Source organism: Suncus etruscus, chromosome 1 (genome assembly GCF_024139225.1).
Source record: "Suncus etruscus isolate mSunEtr1 chromosome 1, mSunEtr1.pri.cur, whole genome shotgun sequence".
NCBI classification, from domain to species: domain Eukaryota; kingdom Metazoa; phylum Chordata; class Mammalia; order Eulipotyphla; family Soricidae; genus Suncus; species Suncus etruscus.
The window spans coordinates 82,770,892-82,797,038 of NC_064848.1; the positions used below are offsets into that span (position 1 = coordinate 82,770,892).

The following is a 26,147-nucleotide window of genomic DNA, read 5'->3' on the forward strand; positions in this document are numbered from 1 at the left end:
TCTCAATTCTAGGTTAACCACAACGGTAAGTGATGAAACCATGAACCACTTGCTGATCAGATTCTTACCTCCAGAAAGCCATTCTCAACCTTAGGCGGCTCATTGCACATAACAGGGTGGCATGTAGGAATAGGGGTACTCCATTGTCCCGTGGCTTCACAGGTGCTCTTCTTCTCCCCTTTGATATAGAATCCTTTGTTGCAGCTATAAGCCACAATGGCTCCAAAGCTGTAGTTTGATCCACTTGCATAGCCATTTAGAATGCTGGGTGGCTCTCCACACCGCAGAGGGATGCACTGGATGGACATGGGGGAAGGATTCCACTGTCCACCTCTCATACATTCAATCTTGGCTGAAGTGTTCAGTACAAAACCTTCCATGCATTTGAAACTCACAACTGAGCCTATTGAAAATTTTGCTTTGCTCACAGATTCCAAGATGCTGTAGGAGACAGATGGGGGATTTTCACAAAAATGAGCTATACAACGTGGTACAGTCTGACCTTCTGGAGGAACCCACTTGCCCTGAGCATTACAGAAGAGCTGAGAATTGTCTGCCAGGCTGTAGCCATCTGAGCAATAGTAGAATGCAATGTCTCCAAATAAGCGATGGGCAGTCTCCGGAGAGGCATGTTCCACAATAGGGGGCTCATCACAGGAGACAGCCAGACACTGCTGGTTACTTCCACTCCACTTGCCGTTAGCCAAACATTCAATGGTGTCAGGACCAGCGAGGGTATAGCTATGAGATTGAGGAGAAATAGACAAAAACTAAGTGTAGCATTTGGATAAACATATTTGCTTTTATTTTTAAAATCTTATTAACAGAGCTGGAGAGATAGCATGGAGGTAGGGCATTTGCCTTGCATGCAGAAGGACAGTGGTTCAAATCCCATATGGTCCCCCGAGCCTGCCAGGAACGATTTCTGAGCATAAAGCCAGGAGTAACCCCTGAGCGCTGCCAAGTGTGACCCCCCCCCAAAAAAAAAAACAAAAATATAATCAACAGAGAAAAAATTTTTGGTTTGTTTTTGGGCCACTCCCAGTGATGCTCAGGGGTGACTCCTGGCTATGTGATCAGAAATCGCTCCTGGCTTGGGGGACCATATGGGATGCCAGGGGATCGAACTGCGGTCCGTCCTAGGTTAGCATGTGCAAAGCAAACTCCCTACAGCTTGCACCACCGCTCCGGCCCCATCAGAGATACAATTTTATACCTTATAAACATATTTCTTTTATTTTTTAATCCCCCCATAAATATATTTCTTACTTAAATATCAGGCTTGCTGTTGAAAATGTAAACATATTTGTGTTAATACTAATGTTTGCTCAAAGTGAAACTAGATTGAGTTTTTAGTTATTTAAGGGAATCTAAAAATGGTACTGGATTTCTTTAAATGAGAAGTAAGTTATGATCCTATTTTATTCATTTCCAAATTAGAGTTTAATCACTTTTAGATGATTTCCATTGACTGATTTATTACTAGTCTTTAAAACAAGTCTGAGATCCATTTGCAGCATACATGTAAGTCACACAAACACTTAATTCCAGTGTTGCCTTTATAATTTCAGTTTTTAAATTTTCCTATACCTTAAACCATGTAGTTAGTATTAAAAGTTATATTCTCATAAAAGTGTGTTGACACTACAGACAATGTCTTGGATTGGACAAATTAGCTTGCCTGGAGCCTAGAGTTGGTCTTATGACAGGGAACTTCAGGGGTAAGGTCTCCTTGTGTTAGGCAAGGTTTTTCCTTTCCATGTCCCTCATATTTTGGTGGGCCTATGCAAACAATATTTGCCACTCTAACACCGTTTTTACTGTGCTCCTTTGACTCTTTAAGAAAAACAACCCACTTAAACTTTTGAGGTTAACTTAAACTAAAATGCATGTGCATGGAAATGTAAAAAAATACTATGCCTTTAATGTTTAAGGAGTTACACAAGTTTTATGGCTTTAGATTGCTTTGTGTGCTGCTAAGAAATATTATAATGTATTACAATCTGGGGACTTGAGGGACAAAGTAATTGTACATCGGTTCTGTTTTATTTATCTTAATGTTCTTTGGATGAAAGTTCAAAGTTATCAGCAAGGGGACTTCTGAGAATTCTGTTTATGGGTGATTGTCCTTCCACTGTAACTTTACCTTGTCCTCTATCTTTGCATCTTTGTTCTCATAATTAAAAATTAAAAATTAAAAAAAGTTATATTCTCTATGTGACCCTGATGCTCAATTAGTATGAATGCAATTTGTTTAATAATTCTCTTTAGGGGGCTGGAGCGGTGGCACAAGATGTAAGGCATCTGCCTTGCATGCACTAGCCTAGGATGGACCTTCGTTCGATCCCCCGGTGTCCCATCTGGTCCCCCAAGCAAGAGGTGATTTCTGAGCGCATAGCCAGGAGTAACCCCTGGGCATCACTGGGTGTGGCCCAAAAACAAACAAACAAAATTCTCTTTAAGTTTTTCTTTATGCAGAAGGTATTGTCCACATATAACAAACTGATGACTTGAACAATCATTACTTTTGTTTTTTCTCAAGTGCTCTTCTCTGTGAAGTAGAACAAATTACTTAGGGTATACAACATTATAATAAGTACTCTGGAGTTTACTTATTTTCATCCAATCTAACTAATGGGAACGATGAAAGTTATAAAAGAACATATCACATTTGATCACTCCAACACCTAACACCAAGATAAAGGGACTAAATAATTTGGCACCTAATATATTAGAATTTTCTTCACTTTACAGATGAATAACTGGTGATTTAGATAGGCCTAGATTCACAGAGCAGTGAGATTTGAAGTTAGGATCTGATCGGCAAATTGGATTCCACACTTACACTTTTTTGAAATGATGTGTGATAGATTACAACTGTAAATATTCCATAGAAGTGATTCTACAGTACCACTAGTGTGAATAATTTGAACTATTTGTTGTCTTTGATTCAGCAAAGATTCTTCTATAAATATATTTATTTATTTTGAGGCCATACTTGGTATTACTTGGAACAATTTAAAGTTCTGTGCTCAGAAATGGACCTTTGGCAGTACTTGGTTTAAGTCATTAATTAGCAAACATTTTCCCCAAGTCTCTCTTAGTTTGCTGAAGGATCAGCAGTGATAGAGAAATTAATGTTCCCTCACCATAGTTGGAAAAATTTATAGTCATATCAAAAACAGAAAGATCAAGGAAAGAGATTCATCCACCCCACCTGTTATCACATTTCATTATATTGATGAAAATGGTTTTCAAATGAATACTCATTGATAGTCCCAAGGCTGACCACACCCACCAGTATGGCAGATCTGCTGTCATTATAGCTTCAGATGAGCTTAGCTCTTTCACTATGGTTTCACAAATTTTCAGATAACATCTACCTTAGAGGAGCAAGTGAAGTATACAATAATAATGGGCAGAAATAAAATTAAAATTATTATTAAAATATCCTTTAACCCCAACCTGACTGTCTAGAATCTAGATTCTGCTGTTCCTGGGTGAGTTGTGCTCTAAATGGGAATTCCATTTGTAGAGGCTCTAGATATTTTATAGCATAATTTACAGCTTCCCCACACTTTGAAGCTTGCATCACTACCTTCATGAGCCCCTTGATGTTGCTAGTATATTTCACTAGCTGAAATCCATTGACATTACCAGAGCCATGTCTGATTTATTAGGATCTATTGTGAGACCCATAAAAAATTTTCTTTAATTGCATGCGCAAATAGCTGAAGCATCTGTCTCCAGAATTTTCCTCATTTCTTAAAGTCTCTTCAGGACACAACTACTGTGTTTCTTAACTTTGGCAGCCCCTTGTTAGGCCTCTAACCCTGGATTTTCTGGACAATATCCACTGATTACATCTTCCTAATGGAAAAATCACAGCAAAATGTAATTGATACTTGAATGTGATGAAAATTTGTCATAAAAATGGGAAACTTTCAGATGTAGTTTTCAGTGATTTGATTCCTGTATATAGATTCATTTACTTGTAGAGCTGATGGCTCTTTCCTTTCTCAGAGAAAATCAGTTTAACAAAGAAGAAAGAAATCTTAAAGAAGGAAATTTAAGGAAGAAGCTTTAAGTAAGAAGTACATTAGATATTTAAACAACTCTCATGGAATTAAAAAGCAGATAAACTCCTGAGCCCTCAGTAGGAAAATTAATCCACACACTCAGATCACAAAGGACTGGAACAGGTAAAATAAGCCTTTTGCATTGTAAGGATGCAAATTAGAAAATGTATACAACTCGATTTATTTAGAAAATAATGAATCCACAAAGAGAACAAAAATTAGAAATCCAATAATGAAGATAATAGAAAACATGGTCTAAGATGTAAAATAAATGTGGGAAATAGTACAGCAATTAGAGTACCGTTAAAATAATTCACAAGTAAGTATAAGATACCATCATTTAGAAACAAAGATTATATGTCAAGAGATTCTTGCTGAAAGGATTTCCTTCAGGAAGTAGCAACATCAAATTTCAAAATTATGCATAAAGGGTATAAGATCATGTACACAAAACTAAAGCACATAAAGGTAATTTTGAAATAAAGTATAAATAAAGCCCATTTTTACTATACTTCCTGCATAAAGAAACTCAGTTACACTTACAATCTCAAAGCCTTTTGGAGCAACATGTTGTAGATGGGTAGATTTGGTTTCCAGCCATTCAGAAAGAATAAACTCCCCTTGTCAACTAGGCTTGGTTTAAAGTGCTATGTTCAATAGAGAAGTTCACAAATTAGGGAATAATGATGGTGAAAGACAATAGAGGCTGAAAACTGGTCTCCAGAACTTAATTTATCATTGTGGGGAAAGGGTGGGGAAGTGGAGAGATTTCTGAGGGGGATGGGACACTCTGGTGGGGAGTTCTGGTATGGAAATACTGTATTATTAACAATATAAATTAACCGCTAACAGTATAAAATATGGTGCCTAAAATAATTCTTTAAATGATTTCTCTCTCTCTGTTTTGGCCACACCTAGTGGCACAGAGAGGTTACTCCTGGTTCTGTTCTCAGAAATCATTCCTGGCAGGCTTGGGGGACCATATGGGATACAAGGGCTAGAACCTGCATTGGCCATGTATAAGACAAATGCCCTACATGCTGTGCTATTGCTCTGGCCCATGATATCTTTCTTTAAGAGAGCTGGTTTTGTTTTGTTTTTGTTTTTGTTTTTGTTTTTTTTTTGTATTTTCTTATGTTTTCCTTCCTTTTTCCCTTTCTTTCCTTTTTCTAATTTTTTTACATTTTTTAATTTTTTAGTTTTAATTATGAGAAAAAAGATGCAAAGAAAGAGGACAGGGTAAAGTTACAGTGGAAGGAAATCGCCCATAAACAGAATTCTCAGTAGTCCCATTGCTGATATCTTAACTTTGAACTTTCAGCCAAAGAACATTAAGAAAAATAAGACAGAACCCATGTACAATTACTTTGTCCCTCAAGTCCCCAGATTGTAGTACATAATATTTCTTAGCAGCACACAAAGCAATCTATAGCCATAAGACTTATGTAACTCCTTAAACATTGAAGGCAAAGTACTTTTTTACATTTTCATGCACATACATATTAGTTTAAGTTAACCTCAAAAGTTTAAGTGGGTTGTTTTTCTTAAGGATTAGAGTCAAAGGAGCACAGTAAAAACGGTGTTAGAGTGGCAATTATTATTTGCATAAGCCCACCAAAATATGAGGGACATGGAAAGGAAAAGCCTTGACCTAAATACAAGGAGACCCTACCCCTGAAGTTTCCTGGCATAAGACCAAGTCTAGGCTCCAGGAAAACTAGTTTGTCCAATCCAATTCATTGTCTGTAGTGCCCATACACTTTTATTTTTACACAGTCTCTGTTGTTGGTATCATGCTTCTGTATTAAAGATCCTGAAATCTGCATATCCTACATTGCAGTCAGGATTGTACAGAGTGTCCTCTCGTTTCACCTCACAATTAAAGGGCAATGCAGAGAGCCCTGTCCTGTAAACAGGTCGTTGTTGTTGTCAAGTCTTCTTAGTTTTAAGAGAAGTCTCTTTTGAGCAGGTCGATGTTAGAGCAGTAGAGTCTTCCCTGGTAGAGGATTGCTTTCAGGTGTTGTTATAAAAAACCTTAGATGTTTCGTAGATAGCTTCCCTGGTTCAGGGGTGAATGGAGGATGCCCATTCTTCTGAGGCCTGTGCCAGGTCATTATATCAAGTGTAAGGTCCCATTGCACTACGACATTTGTGTGTTCCAATCTCTATTAGATAACAACTTATATGTATGTATAGTATTTTCCAATTTTAATGTGCCTATGCAAACAAGGAATAATGCCACGTGGCATTATCAGTGCTTATGGGGGCCATAAGAACAAGTCCAACAATCCCCATGACATGGTACAATCATAAGCATTAAATTGAGGGACTCTTTCACCAAAATTCCTTATTTAACAGCTCACAAAGAGAAGACAAGATAAAAAGTAGGTAGACGCGTCACTGTAAAAGAATATTTAGAAAGAGTTATAGCTTTCAAAGAAAATACACATAAAATATTCAAAAGACATATGTGTCCATTTTATGTCTTTTGAAATAGTTGGGGGTAGTTAAATCCAATGCATGACTTCAGTCTATGATTAGGACTGTGTAGTACTGAAGTTAAAAAGGCTAAATGTGGGGTACTTATGGTTGGGGTGAGAGAGTTAAGGAGTAATAATGAGCTTTGTAGGGATGTGCAAAAGGGCAGAATCTGTTGGGGCAGGATGTTGGTCTTGGTGCCTAACAAGTTAAGAACTGAGGGTAAAGAGGATTAATTAAGGGGAAGATAATGAATCCGGATTGGGATATCAGAGAGTAGAAGGGGCCATTGTGTGGGGAAGGGGAAATATATCAGAGGGGCTATATACATTGTATAGATGAATTGTTTATGGATTAGGCTGGTCAGTCACAGAGGACCACTGTATAGGAAGTCACGTCTACATATACACTAATTTTAGAGACCTATTTGAATGTTATCCTCCAAATCTAGGGCATTTCATTTTTTTCATAGGAACAGACGAGAATTAAGAACATTTATGGGTGTTGTTAAAAAGTATATATGTCTCGCAGGCGCATTTGCACCCACGCACTTTTGAAAATGAATACTAGTAAGAAAAGAACTCCTGAATGGGGTCCAGTGTGCATACGAGAGGAGTTTCTCTCCCCCACCCTCCCCCCAGGGCCCAATTTACCAGGCCTGGCTGTGAAGACCAGTCTGGCGTGGAAGATCTCAGTCCCCTGGACTAAGTGGTCAGCTCACGGGTCCTATGGCTACTTGTCCTGCCCAGAGCCCCCAACCAGCTGAAGACACACAGAAGTCCTGGCATGTGGAGTCTTCTGTGTGCAGCCCCTGCCTCTGTAGTTTGTGTATGCATAGAGGAGAAAATTCTCTCCCTCACCTCCCCCCCAGGGCCTGATTTACCAGGCCTGGCCATGAAGACCAGTTTGGCGTGGGGGGATCTCAGTCCCCTGGACTAAGTGGTCAGCCCAGGAGGCCTATGGCTACCTGTCCTGCCCAGAGCCCCCAACATATCAGCTGAAGACACACAGAAGTCCTGGCATGTGGAGTCTTCTGGGTGCAGCCCCTGCCTCTCATTCCCTTTCTTTTCTTAAATTCATTTTTATAGTCTCTAGAAGGACTCCTCCCATATTTTGCTTGTTTGAATTTTTGCTCCCCCCTTTTCCTTTTTCTTTTTTTCCCCTTACCTTCCAACAGAACCACATAACGTGAACCTTCTTGTTCTGCCTCATAAATTGAGGGGGAAATAATGGAGGACACCAAGACAAACAGTTGTATGAACATCGAGTAGAAATAAAAAATGTTCAGACTTAAACACCATATACAAAGCCAACTACAACAGAATCGATACCCATCTACAACAAACTAGATACAGAAAGGACCACTTATACTAGAAGCCCAGGGGACAAAGGAGGGCCGATATAGGATATGCCTGCTGGGAACAGGGGTGGAGGGAGGACAACATTGGTGGTGGGGATGACCCTGATTCAATGTCACTATGTACCTAAAATACTACTGTGAATTATTTGTAATCCACTTTGGTCAAAATAAAAATTATTAATAAAAATGGTTGAATAAGAGGGAATAAAAAGAACTTCCTATTTTAACAATAAATACCTTCCTATTTTAACAATAAAATTAAATTAAAATTTGTTCTGCCAAAACCCCATCTTTGTAGAAAAGTTCTGGGAAATTTTTTTGGAGAATACAAAACCCTCCGCAAAATAGATGAGTACTGTTCTATTCCTGACCATCTCTTTATAACTTCTTTAAATAAACATTTCTTGTTTAGTTTATAGATTAACTATTAGGCAGAAACAAAATTATTCCTATGATTATATGCATATGATTTAAGAAGAAATATATCAAGTTGTAATATAAACTGTGATTTCTTTTTTATACAAAAAACCAGGTTGGACGGAGAGATAGTACCGCACTTGTATGTGTCTGACCTGAGTTCTATCCTTGGCATCCATATGGTACCCAAGCATACCAGGAATAATTTCTGAGCACAGAGCCATGAGTTATCACTGAGTGCTTCTGGGTGTGGCCAAAGAGAGAGAAAAATTATTTAAAGAATTATTTTAGGCACCATATTTTATACTGTTAATGGTTAATTTATATTATTACTAATACAGTGTTTCTATATCAAACCCTTCTACCAGAGTGTCTCATCCCCTCAAGATATCCCCCTTTAGACATATAATATTCCTCTGAGTCCACTATGAATGATTCCTGAATGCAAAGACAGGAGTAAGCCCTGACCACTATCAATTGTTGTTCAAAAACAAAGAAACAAACAACAACAAAAAGCTGAACATAGGTAAAGATAACATTTCTGGAAAGAAAATGGAAAATATCAACATATATCATTGGGTAATTTTTTAAAATAAACTTTCTATTTTATAGTTTTATATAGTGATATATATATATATATATATATATATATATATATATATATATATATATATATATATAACTTGTTTAAAAATCTTTGGAGTGAGTCCTCCCTCAGATTACCGTGGTAATTTGGAAGTGATTTCACATGCCAGGTGGTATTGATGTTGGTATTGGTACCAGACTTCCTGGTAGTTAGACAATTGGGTGGTCAATGTGGTGCCATTTGGGTTCAAGGTGCTGGAAATCACTTGGGCTACATCCAGTGGCACTGGGGCGGGGCACTGAAATGCCAGGAATTGAACCCAAGTTCTAGCTTATGCAGGCATGTGCTCCATCCCACTTACCTTCCTGGCCATTATTTTTAAAATAAGGAACAAGAAAAAAATACCAAAAATTTTAATAAATAGTCATAATTTGAGGCATTGACATTTGGTAAGATTTTATAATGTTTAAATGACAAATCTTAAAAGGTCCCATGCAGTTCACTAGGAACCCATTTTTAAATGAGTCAATTCACAGGAGAGAATTAATTTCAGCAATAGCAGAAATATAAAGATGTCTTTTGAAAATTTAAAGATTTGTTTTGTTTCAAGTTTGAAGATTTCTTTTTCATTTAAGATGTGAAGATTTGGACTTTACCCACAGTTGAAGGATTTTACTTTTAGAAGCTTTTTGCTAAGATCGCCCCCTAGTGGCTACTAAAAATTAGTGCGGCATGCTTCAAAACAGGTAAACTATTTTCTTTTCTTTTTGGGGGGGAGGGATTTGGGTGGGGGTAGTAGTGGAGAGAGAGGGGAAGAGACCCAGAGCACACTTGGTTGTACTTGGAGAGCAAATCCTAGTTCTGAGCTCAAGAGTGACCCCACATGTAGAACTCAGGGCACTATACGTAGTGATGGATATTCGAACCAAGGATGCAAAGCAAACACCTGACCTGTGCAACTCTCTCTCCAACCCCTAACCAGGTAAAATGAACCTCAACTGCAAGGTTTGAAAACTGCATTTTCTCCTCTGTGTTCTAATAACTGTACTAATGACAATTTTTGTTGAGTGTATTGAGGTTTTTCTTTTTCTTGGCCAATCCCTGAATAATGTAACTTATTTCTCACAAATTTTAAAAGAGCACAAATCTTTAATTCACTCATTTTAGCGGTTATACATTTTTAACAAGATCAACCAGCGACTAAGAAAGCTTGATACAAATCCAGAAAATGGCAAAGCCTCTGTTATTGCTGTTGCAAAGCATGTAGAATGCTACTTTTGAAAATCGAGAGTGGGAAGGTACATTTAAAAAACATTTTACTGAGAAATTATGGGAGGACTGAGCTCTATTTTGCTCAGGGCAAGGGTCAAAAAAGACTAATAGTAAATGAGCTTTACTTCCTAGTTTTTCCATTTTATTTGAACTTTGTGTTTTGCTTCCTGTTTTTTTAACTTATCTCTGGACGAAATAAGAGATGTTAATATTATAACAACAACCTAACTGCTTTTCTTGTAGACAAATTCTCTTTACATCATGATTTAAGGTCTTGTCTTTGGTTTTGAGGGAGAAAACCACATTATGCCTACTTTATTTTTTAAATTTTTTTTCAAGTATAAAGATACATGGCTATAGAAATAGTACAGGAATAACAGAACTTTACTCACATGTGACTTTCTACAGTTTGATCCCCTGCATCCCTTGTGGTCCCTGACTCACCAGAAATGATTCCTGAGCACAGAACTCCAAACTAAACAAATAAAAAGTATAAGGATATTTTCTAGCACATTGCTAAATATCTTCTATTCAAGGCCTATTCTGATGAATTCTTCTAATTCTAGGAGAATGTTTGTTTCCACAGGAGACATCAGAAATCCTGTTTTTGCTCTCAATAAATGTGTATATATAGCTCACTTTGGAGCTGCCTAGAGTTTTATCATAGTGTTCAGAGGAGTCCAGGTATGCAGAAGCATCTCCCTTTGGTAGAAACCATGCTCAAGGTTCCTTTCTTGCTGGATTACTCACCCTTCTTTGCAAGTGTAAGTAACTGTATTCCTGAAAGTGAAGTTACTTCCGCTGATGACAGCATCTTTGATGGCAGGTGGCTCTCCACAGAATACGAGGTGACAGCTAGGTGGCGCTTTGTCCCAGCTGCCTGAGGCTGAGCACTCGAGGACAGAAGGGCCCTGTAAGCTACATAGAAAAAAAAAGTCACCTCTTTCACTGACTATTTATTTATTGGAATGGATATTAAACAGGAGTGATTTAGGCGCGATCACTTTCAATACATAAAAAGTTTCTTTATATTTTATCTTCTCTATGAAATAAGAGCTAGGGAAATCCGATCACTGAACAAGAGTAAGCCAAACCAATTTCATAACAACTTGGTGCAAAGTAAAACAGTTTCAGGTGCTCATGGGTGGTGGTGTAGGGCACTCAGAATCTTGCAAACTGAAAATGTAGAGGGCTGGTTAGGGAGACAGACATTCAGGAAGTCAGTGTCACAGATTGAAGGTCCCTTGCCATAAGCCTGGGGTTTGAACTGTGTTGTCCATCCCTCTGACCTCAGACCTTCCTTTGATTTTGCAAATCTTGTATCCTTCTGACCTGGTTTATAACCAGCTGGTCCTGGTTATATAAGTTCTCTTTCTATTACTCACTGGATCTATTTCACGACAGACCCAGGAGACCAACTTTCTGATCACAGTCTGACTCTTCTACACACACACACACACACACACACACACACACACACACACACACACACACACACACACATACACACACACACCATTAATATAGTGAACTTGTTAGAGTATTAAGAACCAGCTTTTACCATAATATACTTAGTACATACTTACACACACAAATACTACACCATTAATACAATAACTTTTTACATTATTAAGAACCAGCTTTTACACATACTTAGCACAACATACTTAGTACATACTTACACACACTAATGCACACTATTAATAAAATAAATTTTTTACAGTATTAAGAGCCAGCTTTTACACATACTTAGTACATACTTACATCACATGCTTAGTACAACATCCTGTGAAATCTTAAATATCAGATGGTCAATTTACTTATCACCATCCAAATCCACCATAAAGGTATTTTATTCAGTGTTGTGCAAATGCTTCACAGACTTCATGTTTAATGTCTAACTATAGTAATTGAACAGAATACTTAGCATAAAAGTCAGATGAAATATCTTCCTGATCACTTGTAGTAAATTAGGCCCTAGGACATGACACTGTAAAATCAGCTATGCTCTACATGCAAATTAGAACTATTGAGTCAGCTATTTGCATGCAAATAATAACTATTGAGCAAATAAGTAACAGTCAGTTGTAGGAAGCCGAGAAGCATCTGTGAACTTTACCTATAGCCACTTTCACAGGAATAAGAAGCAGTGGAAAGGTAAGTAAGGCCACTCAAAAGATATTTCCCATTGCTGATGCTTTCAGGGCTAGAGCACGTCACCACTACACACTTAGGAGGTGAATGACTCCAAGAACCGCTAGCAAGACAGGATGATTCTTCTTCACCATCCAGAATATGTCCTTTGTTGCACCTAAACAAGATGGAAGAAAAGGATCGAAAATAATATTTTATTTCACATAATAATATCTTGCCCAAATCACCTCAAATATTTATAATCTATTCATGTTGGAAGAGTCCTCTATTTTTCTACTGAAACAATGCTTTAACATAAACCTCTTTTGGGGCTGGAGTGGTGGTGCAAGAGGTAGGGTGTTTATCTTGCACATGGATGACCTAGGAAGAACTGTGGTTTGATCTCCTGGTGTCTCGTATGGTCCCCCAAGCCAGGAGAAATTTCTGAGTGTATACCAAGAATAACCCCTGAGCATCATCGGGTGTGGTCCAAAAAGCAAAAATTTCCTGGCTTTCTGCTCAGGAATCATTCTTGAGGTATAAGGTAGAATCTGGCGGATATATGTGGGGCCAGGGATTGAACCTAAGTTGGCTACATGCCAGGTAAGGATCTCACTGACTATACTATTTCTCCAGTCCCCATAATATAAACTTAATTTTAGACCCTTACCTGTATGTTACTTTACTGCCATAGATAAATGTAGATCCAACAATGCCACCATTTTCTGGAATAACTGGTGCACCACAGGAGATAGCTTGAAGGAGAACAGAAAACAATTCATTTCATTATTCACTTATTTATGTTATAATTGGTCCACACCCTCTTTAGTCAGGGCTTACTCCTGTTTTGCAATTAGGGATCACACCTGATGGGCTCAGAGGGACCATATGTGGTGTGCCATGGGTTGATATAAATGCCTCACCCACTATATTATCTCGTTGGACATGAAAGCATTGCATGTCTTTTTTTTTTTTTTTTTTCTTGCTAGGATGGAGACGTGCGGGTAGGCAAATCTGGCAGCACTCAGGTCTTACTCCTGGCTCTGTGCTCAGAGACTCACTCCTGGTGGTGCTCAGAGTGCCATATGCTATTAGGAATTGAACCTGGGTCAACTACATGCAAGGTAAATAAATACCTTGCCCTCTGGACTATCTCACTAGTTCAAGCATTGAATTTCTTAATTCCAGTGTGTAAAAATCTAATAGTTCAAAGACAATTCTGGATTTTATTTATTAGGGTTCATTATGAATCTCTAGTTGTGCTTTTAAAAATAATATTGTTTGTATGTTATATATACCCCAAGTTTCTGGCTTGCCAACATCATTGCTATAGAAAATATTAAATGTACCTTTACAATAAGGGACTGGATGATTCCATTCTCCCGACTCCAAACAGGTGATTATCGGTACTCCTGCCAATCTGTATCCTTCCTCACATGAACATGTGATCCTGGCGCCCACTGTGTAAGCCTCCTCAGAAGAGTCCCATTTCCCATTGGCTGGATCTTCTGGAGTCTTACATTTTACAGGCTCTTGAAAAAAAAAAAAACAGTGTTTGTGGAGCTACATGTGAAGCCCATATAATCTTGTAAGATCTCACCGCAAAAGAATCCACTACAGATAAAGGACCAGATAGAGCCCGAGGAAAGAAAAACATTTTGAAGAGGAAACACATGAAGTCCAGGTATTAAACTAGAAGGTATATTTCATAGGCTCATAAAAATTATATTTTGAGAGAGAAATGACCAATAAAAACATACCATTACTTTCTTTGTCCCAAAAGAAACGGTTTATTATTGTACCAGTGTCGGGGCATCATTAGAAGAGCTTCATCCCTCCTCACACACACATTCCCAACCTCACACTGATTTTTTAAGAGCAGCTGACTTCCCTCCAAGTTGAAAAAGGCAGAATCAAAGTTCATTTAGAAGTACCCAGGGGCCGGAGTGGTGGGGCAAGCGGTAGGGCGTTTGCCTTGCACATGCTGACCTAGGACGGACCCAGTGTCTCATATGGTTCCCCAAGTCAGGAACGATTTCTGTGCGTATAGCCAGGAGTAACCCCTGAGAGTCACTGGGTGTGCTCCTCCCCAACAAAACAACAACAAAAAAATGTACCCAGTCTTGGGGCCAGAGCCAGAGTACAGAGCGTAACACATGTGCCTTGCATGAGGCTGACCTGATTTTGATCCTTGGCATCACATGTAGTCCCCTGAGAACCGCTAGGCGTGATTCCTGATGGCAGAATCAGGAGTAACTCCTGAGCACTGCTTGGAATAAACACCAAACAACAACAACCAACAAAAGAAAGTACCAAACTTTCCTTTCCAAACAGACAGGCTCTCATTTTTAATATGCATATTTGGGGTGAGTCCCCATGCCTCTGAAGGGAAATAATAAAAGAGATTTGGTGCTTGACTTAAAATCTAAGAATAAATATAATACTTGAATTCTCAAAAGGGGAAGATCCAGTAATCCTGTCTTTCTGAAGATCTTTTATGTTTTTTGTTTTTGTTTGTTTTGGGGCCACACCCAACAGCACTCTGGGGTTACTCCTAGCTCTGTGCTCAGAAATTACTCCTGGCAGGCACAGGGGACCATATGGGATGCTGGAATTCGAACCACAATTGTTCCTGGGTTGGCTGCTTGCAAAGCAAACACCATACCGCTGTGCTATCTCTCTGGCCCTCACATTTTAATTTTAAATATTTATAGATATTCTTTAATTTATGTCTGGTTAATTATATTTATGTAGGTATATATAAATACATGTATATATTAAGCTATATTATAATTATATTATATATTACATCTATGTCCTGAGATCTTCACAACTTACCTCTAATGCCATGACTCCAAATTTTCTCATTCCTATATGTTCATCTCTGCTAATGGAATTGCTAACATTTAATTTATATTTAAAATCTTAAAATGAAAATAAATTGCAATGATTATATGCAACTTGAAGCTAAAATTTAGATTTACTTAGAATATGAGTGAAAAATTTGTAGTATAAAATTATCAAATTAGTATTATCATTTATTAGAAAATATAAACATATGGTAATATGTTGGTTTCTATCTATTAAAAATTTCTCCCAGTACAAACAGATAAGAGAAATGAAGCCTACTCTTTATCCCAAGGATAAAATTGTATGTGGCAGAGACAGAGTATACTGAGACAAAGATACTGACTGAAAATCTGATAAAGCTTTTTGAGAAAACACATTTCACTGACTAGATTTCTAAATCCACTCTTATATTCTTGTATTCTTCAACATTTAGGGAACACAGTTTGCTCTCATTTTCCCCCTCAGAAATTTGGGAGATGAAACCACACTAAATCAAATCACCTTTTCTTACTACATATTATAAAATACTTCCTATTAAAGATTATTATGTTCTTTACCTATGCTCTGAAGTTGAATATAGTGCCTTATTTTATTACTCTTTTTGTTTGGGCTTAGGGGTCACTCCTGATAAAGTTCAGGGACTCATATGTGGTGCCAAGGACCAAAATGAGGTCAGTCATATGCAAGGCAAGCTCTTAGCCTCTATATTATCTTTCTGGCCCTAGTGTCAGTATTAAACAATACAATTTAAACATATGTTGACTAAATAAGAGACATTTTATTAATATTAAATTTATCTTTTAAATAAATTTATTTATTATTACTTAAATAAAATAAAGAAGAAACAGGCTTCCAAATTATACTTAGAGTTGTTACCTGCACATTTTTTACCATCTCCTGTGTAGGGGGGTATACATGAGCAGATGTATGATCCATTTGTATTCAGGCAGGAAGCATGCTCATCACAATCTGACCCAACTGCACATTCATCAACATCTGAAATGAAAACAACTTGTAAATAGTAAAATCATGTCACTATTCTTATGGATTATGTATTTTATGTATCTTATGCATGGGAAGTATCTTATGTATTATGCATGTTATGTCTTTTATGTATATTATGTATATAACATTGGTTTTTGCTTTCAAATCATTGTTAATCATGTAATGGTTTTTCATTTTTACAAAATATAAATGTAGTAGTTAAAAGCTATTATTAAAGATTCAATAAAAGCAATTATTTCCCTAGTTTATATGTGGATAAGCAAAAATAATAATAAAAAGTTATTGATTATCACTCTTAATAATAAGCCTGGTAAAAAAAATTACAACCTATTTGGCATGTCTGGACAGCTTTTCTGATTTTCCCAAAGTGTCTGAGCTGATATATGTGGTAGAGATGCCACAAAAATCTTCAGGATTTGGGGAGGGCTGTCTCCAATGAAGCAAGAATAAAATCACGAATAATTGCCAAATCTAATCTTACCAAGACAAGATGGTGAGATTCCATTCCAGCTCCCATTATCTGTACAGAACATCCTTGAATCACCCAATAAATAGTAGCCATTGTTACACTGGTAGGTCACTGTGCTACCAGCATTAAAATCCTCAGCTGAATAGAAGCCATTCTCCAAAGGGGGTGGCACCCCACAACTAATGCCTGCAACATGACAAGAACAACACATCTTTATTAGGAACAAATGCTCAAAGGACATCTCATTTGTATAGAGCGAGCAGTGCCTGTAAGCATGATTTATTCACTGCAAGTACATGTAAGATTGAGAGAACTCAAGAGTCGAACAGGTTGCAGCTCTATCTACATCTTCAGCTTCTAGTATATTGTTAGGCCTACAGAAGCTAGAAATTTAGTCTTAAAAATAATTTTGCAGATTGCAGAACCCACTAAACTCTGGACTAGGTGCTGAGACTGCAGTCAGGAATAAAATGGATGAAATTCTTGACATGTTAAACTTACTATCCTGTATATACTGTATAATCATATATAATAATCCACATTATAATATATAATATGATATATCATATACCATATATTATATAATTAACACATAATTATATAATATCATGTAATATATGATATATTATATTATACATAATATCACATATAAAATAATATACAATATTATATAATATCTGATATTATATAATATTGTATATTATTTTATATAATATACTATGAAGAAATGTCTCTAATTATCCTGCTTTACTTCCAACCAACCCTACCCTGGTTGTTTATTCATCACAACCAGTATTTTGCCCTTACTCTTTTATTTACTGTAAATAGCTATTATTTATTTTATTTATTGATTATTTTTGATTTCTTCTAAAATATAAGTTTTAGAAGAAAGACATTTCTTTTGGGGAGGCATACACAAAGGTGCTCAGGGATTACTTATGGTTCTGAGCTCAGGAATTACACCTAGTGGTGCTCAGGGGACCAAACGGGATGCCAGATATTGAACCTGATAAGCCACCTACAAGGCAAACATCCTAATCTCTGTACGATGTTTAGGCCCCAGGGATTTCTTCTCTAACTGTTGTTTCTACATATGAGTTCTGTGTTTTAGCACATACATACTGGGTACTTTAAATTTTGCTGAATAAAAGAACAAATAGGTTTGCTTGACTTAAATAATGTTTTTGAATTTTAGAGAGATTGTACAGGGATTATGGCACATGTAGTGACTGTGTCTAATCATGGTTTAATCCCTAAAATCATATATAATCCTCTTAATACTGCCAGACATTATTCTTGAGCTCAGAACCAGAAGTTAGTGCTGAGCCTCTCAGTTGTTGCCTAACTCCCACATCCACTAAAAGAGATATGTAACATCCCATCAACAATAATCCATACTCTTCTGTCCTGTCCTCACAACATGTCTTTCTCTGTGTCACCTGGAGGTGCTCCTTTTGAGTTTCCTTCTTCCACTTCCTCCACTTCTCTCTGGTTCCTAGCACAGTTCATTGCATAAAGTATTAAATGAATATTTGCTATGTTTGCAACAAGATATCTAGTCTTTTTCAAGTGCTTCATAAAAGTGTCATTATTCTAATAGTTTTCACGATCCATCAAATGTGTTCAACAAAAGCAACGCACGTTCACAGTGGGGAAGTGGTTGTGTCCATTGTCCTTGGTTCAGACAATGTTGTACAGGATTTCCAACCATCTGGAAGCCTGGATCACAGAACAGATTGATTTTGGAACCTGGCTTTAAGTTGACTGCTGTGGTTCGCAGATGAGGTATAGATCCTTCTAAGGGTGGGCAATCTGAGGGCAAAGGACAGAGTACACAGCCTGTCAGCAACATAGTGGTAAAATTACTGAGCCAAGGGATTTAAGTACTATATTGTGCCATAATTTGAGATCCTAAATACTAAAACAGTACTGTAAATACTAAATACTAACACTAAAACAATACTAAAACAAGATAATAGGTCAAGGGGTAACAAAATCACTTAAGATAAAACAGTTGAGTCAAATAACTTTTTCTTCTTTGAGTGAAAGTCAGCTGAAGACTGACTTTCAACCTTTTAACATTTTGTTTTAAAAAAGGTTATATTATACTACACCATATCAGAAAAAACAAAAACAATAAGATCATATCAATAGACAACGAGGAAGCATTTGACAAGGTCCAGCACCAATTCATAATAAAACTTCTCAATAAGATGGGAATTGAAAGAGCTCTCCTCAATATTGTCAAAGCCATTTCATACAAACCCATTGAAAATATTATACTCAATGGGGAAAAACTAAAAGGATTTCCACTAAGATGTGACAAAAGGCAAGGTTGTCCCCTCTTACCACTTATATTCAATATAGTACTGGAAGTACTTGCCTTAGCAATTAGGCAAGAAAAGGACATCAAGAGCATCCATATAAGAAAGGAAAAAGTCGGGGCCCGGAGAGATAGCATGGAGGGTAAGGTGTTTGCCTTTCATTCAGAAGGTCATCGGTTCAAATCCGGGAGTCCCATATGGTCTCCCGAGCCTGCCAGGAGCGATTTCTGAGCATAGAGCCAGGAGTAACCCCTGAGCGATGCGGAGTGTGACCCAAAAAACAAACAAACAAAAAAAGAAACAAAAAAAAGAGAAAGGAAAAAGTGAAGCTCTCGTTGTTTGCAGAAGAGACATGATACTGTATCTAGAAAATTCTAAAAAGTCCACAAAAAAGCTTCTAAAAACAACAAATTTGTATAGTGAAGTGGCAGGTTACAAAGTTTATATGTAAAAAAGCTTGGCTATTTTTTACATACACATAATGAAAGGGAAGAAAAAGATATTTTAAAAAACAACACCACTAAAAGGCAAAAAAACAAAAACAGAAACACAACACCACTGAGGCACACTGGTGCCTCAGAAAATCAAGTACCTTGGAGTCAACCTAACTAAAGACATGAAAGAGCTATACAAAGGAAACTATAAAACACTGCTTCAATAAATAAATGAAGACACAAGGAAATGAAGACACATATCCTGTTCATGAATTGGGAGGATAAACATAATTAAAATGTCAATACTTCCTAAAGCATTGTACACCTAGATTTAATGCAATCCCATAAAAATTTCTATAAAATGTTTCAAGGAAATGGATCGGATGCTCCAGAAATTCATATGCAGAAACAAACATCCATAAATATCTATAGCAATCCTTGGTAAAAAAAAAAAAAAGAAGAAGAAAAAAGAAAAAGATGGGAGTAATCACTTTCCCCAACTTTAAACTGTACTATAAGGCAGTAGTCCTTAAAACAGCATGATATTGGAATAAAGACAGTCCTTCAGATCAATGGAATAGACTGGAATATTCAGAAAATGAACCCCAGGCATACAATCAATTAATCTTTGATAAAGGAGCAAAAAATTAAAAATGGAGCAAGGAAAGCCTCTTCAACAAGTGGTTCTGGAAAATCTGATCAACGATATGGGGGTGGAGAGATAGCATGGATATAGCATGGTGTTTGCCTTGCATGCAGAAGGATGGTGGTTCAAATACCAGCATCCCATATGGTCCCCCGAGCCTGCCAGGAGTGATTTCTGAGTGTAGATCCAGGCATAACCCCTGAGTGCTGCTAGGTGTGGCCCCAAAACCAAAAAACAAACAAACAAAAAAAATCCCTGATCAACTATATGCAAAAAAAAAAAAATAGACCACAGACCTCTCCTTAACACCAAGCACAAGGGGCAAATGAAAATGGATTAAAGACCTTTATATTAGACCTAAAATCATAAGTTATATAAATGAAAACATAGGCTGATTACTGATCACTCTACCACTGTGCTCTCTCTGGCCCTACACATAATTTTTAACAAAATTTAACACTTAGACTGCTCAATTGTCTGTGAAACCTGATGTATTCAGCCTTTTAAGTACACAGGTAACCTAAATTTCTCAATGGCTCCTATTCTTATACTTGGGAATGCCCAGTATAAATTCCTGGTTTTTTGGACCCTCAGGTAGTCAAGAAACATTTGAGAGCCCCTTTCCTTTTACACACCCTATTTAAGGTGGTAAAAACAAAACAAAACATCAATATATTATGAAGATGATAGAGCATGATCAAACCTTCCCACTGAGATTATGTCACCTACTCTCACTACTACTATTCAATGAGTATTGAAACTCCCTGCCATTGCAATTAAACTATAAATAGATACTATGCATCCATATTACTAATACTAATGATACTAAATGATTCCATATTAGAAAAGAAGTCAAATTATCACTATTTTTTTGGTTTGTTTTTGGGCCGCACCCGGTGGTGCTCAGGGGTTACTCCTGGCTGTCTGCTCAGAAATAGCTCCTGGCAGGCACTGGGGACCATATGGGACACCGGGATACGAACCAACCACCTTTGGTCCTGGATCGGCTGCTTGCAAGGATAACACCGCTGTGCTATCTCTCCGGATCCCCAAACTATCACTATTTTAGAAGCCATAATACTAAGAAAGCTCTAAAATCCCTACCAAAAAATTTGTTCCTAGAAACAACAAACTTGTACAGTGGCAGGCTACAAAATTAACACACAGAAATCCATGGCATTTATACATGCTAACAATTGCAGCTGAAGAGAGAGAAACTAAAACCAAAAACAATCATGAGGCCAAAAGAGATGGTAGGGTGCTTACTTAGCATGACTGGAGTTAAGTTCATGACACATTATCTGGTCCCCTAAGGGATCCCTTAGAGCAGAACTAAGATCTGAGTATCATCATGTGTGGCAAAACACCACCACCAGTAGCACCAACACTACCACCACCAAAAACAAAACAAACCATACCAAAACAAAAACAAGTAATAACAGCAACAGCAAAAAAAAAAAATGCATTCCTATTCACAATTGTACCTAAAGAAAAATGAAGTACCTATGAGTTAGCTTAATAAAAGTAATGAAAGACTTATGCAAAAGCCACAAATCACTACTAAAAGAAATAAAAGAGAATATGAGAAAATGAAAACACATCTCCTGTTCAGGGGCTGGAAGAATTAATATTGCCAAAATGACAATCCTACTCAAAGTGCTACACAGATTTAATTTGGTCCTTATAAAAATACCCATAATCTTTAAGACTTAGATCAAATGCTGTTGAAATGGGGTGGGTGGTGGGAAAAAAATGCTGTTGAAATTTATATGGCATAATAAAACTACCTAAATAGCCAAAGAAATACTAGGAAAAAAGAAGGGAGGCTTTTTTTCCCACTTTAAGTTATACTATAATTCAGCAATAATTAAAACAGTGTGATACTGGAATAAAAAAATCTTATAACAATGAAATAGAACTGAGATCCCACAGATAGATCCTTCATCAAAGGAGCAAAGAGTATGAAGTGGAATAAGAGAAGTCTCTTAATTAAGAATGATGGGAAAAAATGGCAGCACATGTAAAAATAAACTCAAATTCTTTTCTATCATAAACAAAAGTAAATTAAAATAAATTAAAAATTTTAATATCAGACCTGAATTCACAAATTATATAAAACATAAGCAGAACACTTCCTAACTAGAAGTATTTTCAATGATTTGATGCCACTGACCAAGCAAACTGAAGCAAAGATTTAAAAAAATGGGACTCATCAAACCGAGAAGCTCATCAAAATTACAAAAAAAAAAAAAATTGGTTCTAAAGATCTGGACAAAATTACACCCTACAAACTGGAAGAAAATATTTGCTTAACACTCATTTGATGAAGGATTAATAGTTCCAGAGATACAGAGAAATTTTAAAACTTAAAAAGGAAAGAACACTCCACCCCATCAGAAAACTGGAGGGAAGAGATAGCAGAAACTTCCTGATAGAAGACAAATATATAGTCTATCAGTAGATGAAAAGAAATGCTCTACATCACTTATGATCAGGGAGATGCAAACCAAATCAACAATTACCAATGAGATTGACACACATCACACACATCACAGAGAACAAAAGCAGCCAGTGTTGGTGTGGATGTGGTTAAAAATTCACTACTGGTGAGAATGTTAACTACTTCAATATTTTTGGCAAATGATAAAGACACTTTTCATTTTGTGTCTAAATTACCCAACAGTTCTGATTCTTAGCATCTACCTTAATGCTCTGCAATTCTCTATTCTAAAAAGGCATTGGGTGACTATGTTCATTGCAGCACTAGGAATAATAGCCAAAATCTGGAAACAACTTAAGTAAATAAGAATAGACATCAGGACAAACTATGGTACATATACACAGTTACAAGAAAAACTGAAATCATGCAGTTTGCTACTATATAGATTCGTGAATCTGGAAAATAAAGTGCTGGGTGATGATAATTAAAAGAAAAGGGAATGATACAGAATTATCTCTCTCATATATGGTAAAAAAAAAAAAAGAGGGGCCGGAGAGATAGCATAGAGGTAAGGCGTTTGCCTTTCATGCAGGAGGTCATCGGTTCAAATCCCAGCGTTCCATATGGTCCCCCATGCCTGCCAGGAGCAATTTCTGAGCCTGGAGCCAGGAATAACCTCTGAGCACTGCCAGGTGTGACCCAAAAACCACAAAAAAAAAAAAACAAACAAAAAACCCATAGTAAGAAAATAGCAAATATCCAAAACCTTAGAACTGGAGAGCATTGTTCTACAAAAGGAAGCATACAACCATGAGGAAACTAGTTGGAGTAAGATGTCAAATAACAGAGGACCTTGGGAGCAGCATGGTGAAGGAATTTAGATGTTCTGGTGGAGGATATGGTGCTAGAACACTTTATACATTAACCATACCATTGTATTATAAATTGCAGTGCCTAAAATTAAAAAAAATTAAAAAATAATGCTAAGTCTTTTGAAGAATAAGTTATCCCAAATTTTAAGAATTTAATTATCTGAAGTTAATTTAAATATATTTTGTTTTCTGAGATAGAAAAATACATTTTTAGAAAATACATTAGATTTTGATTTTCTGACCATTCAGTGTAGGAATATACAGTATGCAGATTATAACTGCATTTTATTTTTTGAGGTAGAAAAACACATTTTCTGAAAACACACTTAATATTTACTTTCTTGTCACTCAGACTAGGAACAGATAGAATATAGATTGTAACACCTATCTCTTTACTCCCTGTCCTATCTTTAGAGGACTTCTAGCAAGTATGATGGATTCAAAGTGGGAGTGCAACATTGTCCCATCTCAGTAGGAAGCTATGACTTTTCTGGGAATTTTAACAACCATATCCCTCCTATTATCTTTTTTTTTTTTTTTTTTTTTTGGTTTTTGGGCCACACCCATTTGACGCTCAGGGGTTCCTCCTGGCTATGCGCTCAGAAGTCGCTCCTGGCTTGGGGGACCATATGGGACGCCGGGGGATCGAACCGTGGTCCGTCCTAGGCTAGCGCAGGCAAGGCAGGCACCTTACCTCTAGCGCCACCGCCCGGCCCTCCTATTATCTTCTAACAATAATATTTTTCTTAGTCTGAATTCCCTCCAAACTTAATTTTTACTCATTATATAGAATATATCTAAATATTTAAAAATATCTTGGAGTTAGGGACATAGTTCATTGATAGAGAGCACACCTTGGATAAGTAAGACCCTGGGTTTCACATTTATCACCTCAAAAAAACCAAGAGCATCAAGTTACAGTAATTTCTACCCTCCCTCTTCAATGATCTGATAACTAAAATGAAGGAATAAGTATTTGAATCAAATAACAATAAATGATTCATTAAGCAAAAGACTGACAGACTATTTGACTAACAGAATTTAAACTGCTTTCCTTTTATAAGAAACTCCTAGGATAGAAAAACAGTCAGAATGTATGGAAGATGGAAATTCTTACCAGAACAGAATATGCTTTGGGACTCAATCTTCACTTTACCCACAACTCCTGACAAAAAATCAGGCCAGGCCAACACATTTCCTTTACTGAGTTCCTCTGGGCATGAGGTAGCCAACAAATTCACCTGATAATTTAAAACAGATCTTTAAAAACACATTAATATATCAGAAAGTCAGTTATTATACCTTAAATGGAAAGTTTTCATTGAGGTTGGGGAATAAAGTCCAATGAAAGCAAGTTTTATAGGGGTCAGAAAAGCTACTTTTCCTTTTTTTCCTTCCTCCTTTATCATTCCCTTTTTATAATATTTCATTGTCAGAAAGTCTAGCATAGATTTTAGACTTTCAACTCTAAAATGTTACAGTGTGTTAAGGTATGATAGAGGCTTCTTCTATAATTCTCCTATTTCTGATGAAGAGCTAAGAATATATTATTATAACAAAGGGAAATATTTATTAACCCCTGACTAATTGTGCCAAACAATTTGTTCAATTCTGACAAAATACTATATAGTTCTACATTTTCACTGATAATTAAATTAAAGCTTAAATAGATGGAGTCATATTCATACTCACAGTACATTTAGGGTTGAGTCCGGTAATTGGACTGCTGATTAGTTTAACTACTAATTTATCCATGATTATCTATATCTACTGAAACCTCTGTCTGGCTTAGCCTATGACCATAGCAACCAAATGATACAGGTGGTAAATAAAACTCAGAGGTTACAATAAAATATGGCATCATTAGGCTATTCACATTGTGACTAGGTTTGTACCTTTGCATCTCATTACTGTCATACACTGAAAATGCAATTGACCTGCTGTGGAGACAGGACATAGTCCCAGAGGTTGAACTGGCTTATGGAACCCACAAAAGACTCAGCTGGATTGAATCCTTCTCCCTTTTTGTCTTGTTCTTGTCCAAGAACTAGTGCACCCCCACCTAAAGAGAGGAGAGAAATAAAGAAGAAAACTGGCTCGATTACATATTGTTTTTAAAATGTCAATTTAATGAAAGCAGAGGAAATGTAAATTGCATCATTAAAATTACTGAAAAAACAAATGATCCACATTATCATGTGTTTTATCAAAATGGATTTCATTTTAATGTAGAAACTTGAAAAATAGAGGATTTAGAATATTTATAAATATTTAAATATAAACACTACATATACATATCACCATGAGAGACTATCATTAACTCTTATTCATTTTCTTATTTTTAAGCCTATTAGGCTGAATTTTTTTTTTTAGCAGCAGAACAGTCTAAAGTTCCCAGTGACCAGCTAATTAACAAAGTCAACAAAATCTGCTCAGTATTTATCTCTGGTAACTTGTCTGTGCCATTGGTTTCTATTGAGCACGTCATCTGATGAAACTTGAATATTTTTGTTCTGTCTGAATCTCTCTTCTCTGCCTACCACTTAAAGGCTGGTGCAACTGCATTTTTATTCTGAGCTTCCTCATTTTCCTTCAGTTCTCCCTGTTTGATGTCATTCACCTATCAATGCAATCTCTCTTTTAGGATTTGCCAGCTCCTTTATCTTCTTTTTGGCGTGAACAAGTTTGGGTATGGTGGAGCAGCTAGTGGTACTCATAGGAATGCATGAGGTGCCAGGGATTCAAATCAGGATCATTGTCTCCATAACTATAATCATGGCAA

The 26,147-nt window shown here is 36.7% G+C and overlaps 1 protein-coding gene across 1 annotated transcript in view; it reads right to left on the bottom strand.

Moving 5' to 3' along the window:
• SVEP1 (sushi, von Willebrand factor type A, EGF and pentraxin domain containing 1) overlaps nucleotides 1-26,147 on the bottom strand; it is a 249,330-nt gene that overhangs the window by 60,451 nt on the left and 162,732 nt on the right. Inside the window, 10 exon segments of the mRNA XM_049784433.1 lie at nucleotides 69-741; nucleotides 10,943-11,110; nucleotides 12,312-12,503; nucleotides 12,996-13,080; nucleotides 13,675-13,857; nucleotides 16,052-16,171; nucleotides 16,662-16,835; nucleotides 18,291-18,461; nucleotides 24,483-24,606; nucleotides 25,303-25,427. Coding sequence (XP_049640390.1) covers nucleotides 69-741; nucleotides 10,943-11,110; nucleotides 12,312-12,503; nucleotides 12,996-13,080; nucleotides 13,675-13,857; nucleotides 16,052-16,171; nucleotides 16,662-16,835; nucleotides 18,291-18,461; nucleotides 24,483-24,606; nucleotides 25,303-25,427 — 2,015 coding nt within the window.